The sequence below is a fragment of the Staurois parvus genome, unplaced genomic scaffold (genome assembly GCF_062004578.1).
Source record: "Staurois parvus isolate SC_StPar_1 unplaced genomic scaffold, SC_StPar_1.0 ptg003502l, whole genome shotgun sequence".
In the NCBI taxonomy this organism is placed as follows: domain Eukaryota; kingdom Metazoa; phylum Chordata; class Amphibia; order Anura; family Ranidae; genus Staurois; species Staurois parvus.
The window spans coordinates 73,686-80,384 of NW_028321298.1; the positions used below are offsets into that span (position 1 = coordinate 73,686).

The 6,699-nt window shown below is 54.7% G+C and overlaps 1 protein-coding gene across 1 annotated transcript; it reads right to left on the reverse strand.

Annotated features, from left to right (window-relative positions):
* Window positions 1-288: 288 nt before the first annotated feature.
* LOC149427770 (actin, cytoplasmic 2) lies at window positions 289-6,499 on the reverse strand. The gene is made up of 6 exons (XM_089667686.1): window positions 6,352-6,499; window positions 3,574-3,700; window positions 3,186-3,425; window positions 2,452-2,890; window positions 2,164-2,345; window positions 289-1,266 (listed from the first exon to the last, which is right to left on the reverse strand). The coding sequence occupies exons 2-6, from the start codon at window positions 3,694-3,696 to the stop codon at window positions 1,123-1,125; spliced, it is 1,128 nt and encodes a 375-aa protein (XP_089523812.1). The 5' UTR covers window positions 3,697-3,700; window positions 6,352-6,499; the 3' UTR covers window positions 289-1,122.
* Between the last annotated feature and the right edge of the window lie 200 nt (window positions 6,500-6,699).

Consider the following 6,699-nt stretch of genomic DNA (forward strand, 5'->3'; position numbering starts at 1 on the left):
GACACCTCCCCACCCCAGAGAGCTCCCCCAAGACACCTCCCCACCCCAAAGAGCTCCCCCAAGACACCTCCCCATCCCAAAGAGCTCCCCCAAGACGCCTCCCCATCCCAAAGAGCTCCCCCAAGACGCCTCCCCATCCCAAAGAGCTCCCCCAAGATGCCTCCCCACCCCAAAGAGCTCCCCCAAGACGCCTCCCCACCCCAAAGAGCTCCCCCAAGATGCCTCCCCACCCCAAAGAGCTCCCCCCAAGACACAACATCTTCAATAACACTGGGACAGCCACACAGGTTCTCTATTTACTGCAGCGCTTTATTTTCCTTACACAATGAAGTGTTTTCTGGGAGTTACAATTTTTTTCAACTTCAGGATGACTTACAAATTTTGGTTCTACTTGTCATGTGAGAACATTAAGGCAACATACAAAAAAATTTACATAAATTAACTCGGATGAATAAATTTACAGGTGTAACTGCAATAAGTTGTAACTTCAGACCCGTTCAATGCTGGGAATACAAACTGGGCTAAGAAAACAAAAACCTGGATCTAAGGCCTGGATGCCGACTTTTCCAACCATACTAGAAAAAAAAGTGGCAAAAAAACAGAAGTGATAATTCCTTCATGAACTCCTACCAGCCTCAGACAAGAAATTCTGGAATATTAAGCGCTAAAATTGGTTATCTGGAAGCCTAAACCTCAGATACCCTGTACACACCTCCCACCTCGACCTCCCCAGGACCCCCGGAGAAGTGTCATTCACAACACGCAGATCGGCAGCCTTTCACAGAAATGCATTCGTAGACGTTTAGCTTAGAGGAGACACCCGAGACGGAATGCCAAGCGGAGTTTTGTATCGGAGGTGTGTACAGGGTATATGCTAGCACTGACACCACAGGAATAGTGGGAGAGACACTTCCAAAGTCTTGCATTACAAAAAGAAAAATCCCCAACGACAGGCGACTTTAGAGTGTCTCACATTCGAGGGCAAGTTCGTTTGGAAGTTGGCTCTATTCCAGTTTCACGAGGCTAGCATGAGGCGTACACATTTGCCGAAGCAAATATTTTTTTTTTTTAACACTTTGAACAACTCATGCAGCAAATGCAACGCATCTGCTAGCAGTCCGTTTAAAAGCATTTGCGGTGGACGATGGATGGGCCGGATTCGTCGTATTCCTGCTTGCTGATCCACATCTGTTGGAAGGTGGAGAGGGAGGCCAAGATGGAGCCACCGATCCAGACGGAGTATTTGCGCTCGGGTGGTGCAATGATCTGAAGGAGAGAAAGGCTTGTTAGTACCCATGGCAGAAATAAACTCTACCCCCCAAAACCATGGCAGGACCCCAGAACCAAAGCTACTCACAGCAAGCCAAGATATGCTTCCCCACCCATGGCAGGGTGGAGACCCAATCTCCTTGGCAGGTCAAGGCCTACTCCTCACCCATGGTAGGTCAAGGCCTACTCCTCACCCATGGTAGGACCCAAGACAAGACTGGCTGCCCCACCCATGGCAGGGTGGAGACCCAATCTCCTTGGCAGGTCAAGGCCTACTCCTCACCCATGGTAGGTCAAGGCCCACTCACCCATGGTAGGACCCAAGACAAGACTGGCTGCCCCACCCATGGCAGGGTGGAGACCCAATCTCCTTGGCAGGTCAAAGCCTACTCACCCATGGTAGGACCCAAGACAATACTGGTTGCCCCCACTTATGGCAGAGCCAAGATCCAATTGCCCCTTGGCAGGTCAAGGCCTACTTGACACCAATGCCAGGGTTAAGACCCAATCCCCTTGGCAGGTCAAGGCCTACTCACCCATGGCAGGACTCCAAATCCACTCATAGCAGGCCAATACCTGCTGCCCATGGCAGGCAGAGAAATGCCCCCACCCAGGACCCTTGGCAGATAAAGACCTATTTGGCCCATGGCATTCCCAAAACCTGCTCTCAATGATAGGAGCATGAACCAATCTCCTTGGCAGATCAAGAACCTACCCTCACCCATGGTAGGACCCAAGACCCACTCATAGCAGGCCAAAACCTGCTGCCCATGGCAGGAGCATGACCCAATCCCCTTGGCATATAAAGACCTACTCCTCACCCATGGTAGGAACCGAGACCCACTCATAGCAGACCAAGACCTGCTCCCCATGACAGAAGTTGCAAATGTTTACCTTGATTTTCATTGTGCTAGGGGCCAGGGCAGTGATTTCCTTCTGCATTCTGTCAGCGATGCCAGGGTACATGGTGGTACCTCCAGACAGCACTGTGTTGGCATACAGGTCCTTACGGATGTCTACGTCGCACTTCATGATTGAGTTGAATGTGGTTTCGTGAATGCCGCATGATTCCATACCTATGGGGAAGACGTGTAGATACATTAGTGGTGGTGCATATACCTCCATCATCATCTGGGACTTTGATTCAAGACAACCTGGTTACAATTCACCAGCAATACCCACCCAGGAAGGATGGCTGGAAGAGGGCCTCTGGACACCTGAACCTCTCGTTTCCGATGGTGATGACCTGACCGTCGGGAAGCTCGTAGCTCTTCTCCAGGGATGAAGAGGAGGCTGCGGTGGCCATTTCCTGCTCGAAGTCCAGGGCCACGTAGCACAACTTCTCCTTGATGTCACGCACGATTTCTCTTTCGGCTGTGGTGGTGAAGCTGTAGCCTCTCTCGGTCAGGATCTTCATGAGGTAGTCTGTCAGGTCACGGCCGGCCAAGTCCAGACGCAGGATGGCGTGGGGCAGGGCATAACCTTCATAGATGGGCACTGTGTGGGTCACACCATCACCAGAGTCCATCACAATACCAGTGGTACGACCGGAGGCATACAGGGACAGCACAGCCTGGATGGCAACGTACATGGCGGGGGTGTTGAATGTCTCAAACATGATCTGCAGGAGAGACGAGAAGTCCCATAACTACAGGCACCAGGCCGGCGCACCCCAAACCATGCTCACATGCAGGTTATAAAAACTACAAAATGGTTAAAGTGTAGAAAAAAAAGGAACAGAACAAGCAGAAACAAAACCAGAACAGAAACCTGAGGCTTCAGGAGGGAAATGCCAGGAGAGGAACAGAGCCCTGGAAATATCGAAAGAAAAATGTGGAGTCTGAGAAATGAGGAATGAGAACCAGAAGAAGTCTCCGGAGGATGTGACCAGAGAGGGGTGTGGGAGGGGAACCAACCTGTGTCATCTTTTCTCTGTTGGCTTTGGGGTTCAGGGGGGCTTCTGTGAGCAGGACAGGGTGTTCTTCAGGGGCGACACGCAGCTCGTTGTAGAAGGTGTGGTGCCAGATCTTCTCCATATCGTCCCAGTTGGTTACAATGCCGTGTTCGATGGGGTACTTCAGGGTCAGGATACCTCTCTTGCTCTGGGCTTCATCACCTACATAGCTGTCCTTCTGTCCCATTCCAACCATGACACCCTGGAGAGACAAACAGGCCGGGGTTAGATGGCAGGACATGGGGGGAGCCGTACTGGGGGGAGGGGCAATGATCGAGGGACCATATACCGACATGGGGGCCCCCAATGACATGAAGATTGAGGGCCAATGAGAGAACTATACTACAAACCTGATGTCTTGGGCGACCAACGATTGAGGGGAAGACAGCGCGGGGAGCATCATCTCCAGCAAAGCCGGCTTTGCACATACCAGAGCCATTGTCAATGACGAGTGCGGCAATTTCATCTTCCATTTTTCTGTAAAACAAACAAAACGAAGATTTAGATTGCAAAAGAATTACCGCAAGTTTGCTGCTGCAATAAACTGCATTTATCTTCCATCCCATTGGCTGCCCACCTGCAGGCTGACCCCGCCCTCCACCAGCAGAGACCCCAAACCTATAGAGGACCCACCTGTCAGAAACCCCCTCAGTCTCCTATTGGCTGCCCACCTACAGGCTCACCCACCCGACAGACCCCCTCCCCCACCCTATTGGAGCCCACCTGTCAGCAACCCAATCAAGCTCCTATAAGCTGACCACGCCCTCCACTGGCCACACCTGCAGACAGCCATCCTATTGGTGGTCCATGTGCATGTCATGCCATCTTATTGGCTGCTAACCCACATGAAAACAGATCCCCACCCAATTTGAACCCACGTGTCAGCTGCCCACCTATAGGACGACCCCCCCCCCCCCTCTACTGGCCACCCACCTGAAGACCATTCCCCAACCGTATAGGAGCCCACCTGTCAGCAACTGCATTGTTGGCTGCCCACCTATAGGATGACCCCGCCCTCTACTGACCACCCACCTAAAGACAGATCCCCACCCTATTTGACAACAACCCCCTCCCCCCCATGGCCCACCTGTCAGCAACCTCATCTCTCCTGTTGGCTGCCCACCTATAGGCGGACCCTGCCCTCCACCTGCAGACCCCCATCCTGTTGGTGGCCCCCGTCACTAACCCGATCACTGGCCACCCACCCGGACAGACACCCCCACCCTTAGTGACCCACCTGTCAGCAACCCAATCTCCTATTGGCCACCCACCTATAGGCGGACCCCGCCCTCCACCTGCAGACCCCTATTGGTGGCCCATGAATGAGCATGCAACCCCTTCGTCCTACTGGCTCCTCACCAGCATGCAACCCCCTATTACACCCACCTGCCAGCACCCCCACCCTCCGATTGGCTGCTAACCGCCATGTAGCCCCTCCCCCACCTGGATTAGATTGCGTAGTAGGCGGGACTTTATAAGGAAACTGGTTGAGCCAATCAGGAGTGAGCCGCACACGGCCGGCATAGGGAGGCTGCAGCAGCTTGGTTGCCCATAGCAACAGACCGGCTAGTTCCAATCACATCACAAAGTTAAAGACATCATCTTCACAGGAAGTTTGTTGAGGAACTACAAGTCCCAGCATTCCCCTCCCGGCAGCACTGAGTGCCTCTATGGGCATGCTGGGACTGTTAGTTCTTCGGATACAAGGCGGCTCCGCACACAGATGAGTCATTCCGCCCCTCCCCCATCACTCCGCCCATAGCCGGGCGGCTCCCTGCTTGTCACCTTCCTCCGTCCAGAAAGTTCCGACCCCGCCCACAGGAAACTGTCACCCACCAGCCACGCCCACCGGCCGGTTTGAAAATGTTTCCCTCCCACGTCCTCTCGGCCAATCGGCGCATTTTGTGCCCTAATATGGTAGCGACAGGTCCGCGGGCCGCGCCCACCCAGCTCAGGGCGTGGCCGAGCGTCGAGATCAGGCCAGCCTGAGAGAAGGGCGTGGCGACCCGGTGACGTCAGCCAGGGAGCCCGCGCAGTGACAGCCGCGCCCCGCCCACACAGGCCTCGGCGGACAAAAGCCGGGCGGACCCCGCCCACCCTGCGGCACCTGTCACCTCACCCTGACATACCGCAGTCCCGATCCACCCGGCCCGCCATGTTCCTCACACGGCCACTGCCGCCATTTTACCTCCCGGCACCCGCCCTTTTACTTCACGGCCGCCAAATCCTTGCCTGCCGTGCAGCACGCCACCGGACTAACACTCCCAGCATGCCAAGCTGGCCCAATGAGAGCCAAGAGAACACTAAACGCCTCGAAACTGAAGACCTGAGGTGACTACAAGCCCCAGGGAACCCAAACAGGCCGGAAACACTTCAGCCACACCCGCAGTGTCACTACAACCCCCAACAGACCAGAAACTACAAGACCCAGCATGCCTCAGGCGCCAATCACGCACATTAGGCAAATCTCGCGATAATTAGTCTTAAAAACTAAACCTTACAGAATATCGCGAGAACTAGTACTAAGCGAGCCTCACCGCCAAACACTAACCATTGCGGGTTACTGCAAACAAACTCGCGAGAACTAGAGCCAAGCTTACTTTAATGACAAGTCTCGCGAGAACACGAACACTTAGTAACAAGTTTCGGGACTTGTAGTGCCATGCTCGCCTCACACCCAATCCTCGCCAAGAACCACATATCAGCACAACTCTACAATCTCGCGATAACTCCAGTACCCAAGCGTTACATCAGCCAAGCAAGAGTTCGATAACCGCGCCTCACAGTGACAAGTCTCGCGAGAGCTAGCTAAGCGCTCCTCAGTGACAAGTCTCGCGAGAACTAGCACCAGGCGCACCTCACACCCATCTCTCGCCGAAGAACTACACTTCTCAGCAGACCTCAGGAACAAATCTCGCGACAACTCCACCGCCAAGCTTCACCACACTCCCAAATCTTGTGAGAACTGCATAACCCAGAAGAAAATGCACTAAAAAAAGTCGTCCAGTGGCCCCGCTAAGGTTTCCAGTGCCGCCCTCCACCGGCTGACAGGAGCCGGGCCGCCGCCCCCGGGGTCAGGGATCACCGCCCGGTGAGTGTGGGGGGATGGGGTCGGTTCTGTTCTTTACCTGGTTGGTTTGAGGGTTTTCCTGAAGCGGGAGAAGCTGGTGAATGAGCTGCTGTCAGGTCCGCTGCCGCCGGCTGAATGAGACCTCCACGAGCGGCCGTTATGGTATTTAACGTCAGCGCCAGCCGGCCCCGCCCCCCAGTGCGCCGACTGAAGATCGCCAAATATGGGCATCTTTGACGAACCGGCTCTGCCATTGGCCGACGGGGCGGGGAGGGGGAGGCGCCGGGAGGTGGACGGGAGACGCCCACCCTCCTACCCGGAACCCCTGAAGCTGCATGAGCGGAGGGGGGGGAGGGGGAGACACGGTGGGGACACAAGAGCTGACAATCTATACCGGGGGGAGGAG

What these genes read in the sequence shown, in the direction of transcription:
- LOC149427770 (XM_089667686.1), bottom strand. Translation starts at nt 3,696, where the DNA reads ATGGAAGATGAAATTGCCGCACTCGTCATTGACAATGGCTCTGGTATG. An exon ending in TTGGTCGCCCAAGACATCAG is followed by an intron (nt 3,426 to 3,573) that starts GTTTGTAGTATA and finishes TTGTCTCTCCAG; the next exon opens with GGTGTCATGGTTGGAATGGG. An exon ending in CTTCCAGCCATCCTTCCTGG is followed by an intron (nt 2,346 to 2,451) that starts GTGGGTATTGCT and finishes TCTTCCCCATAG; the next exon opens with GTATGGAATCATGCGGCATT.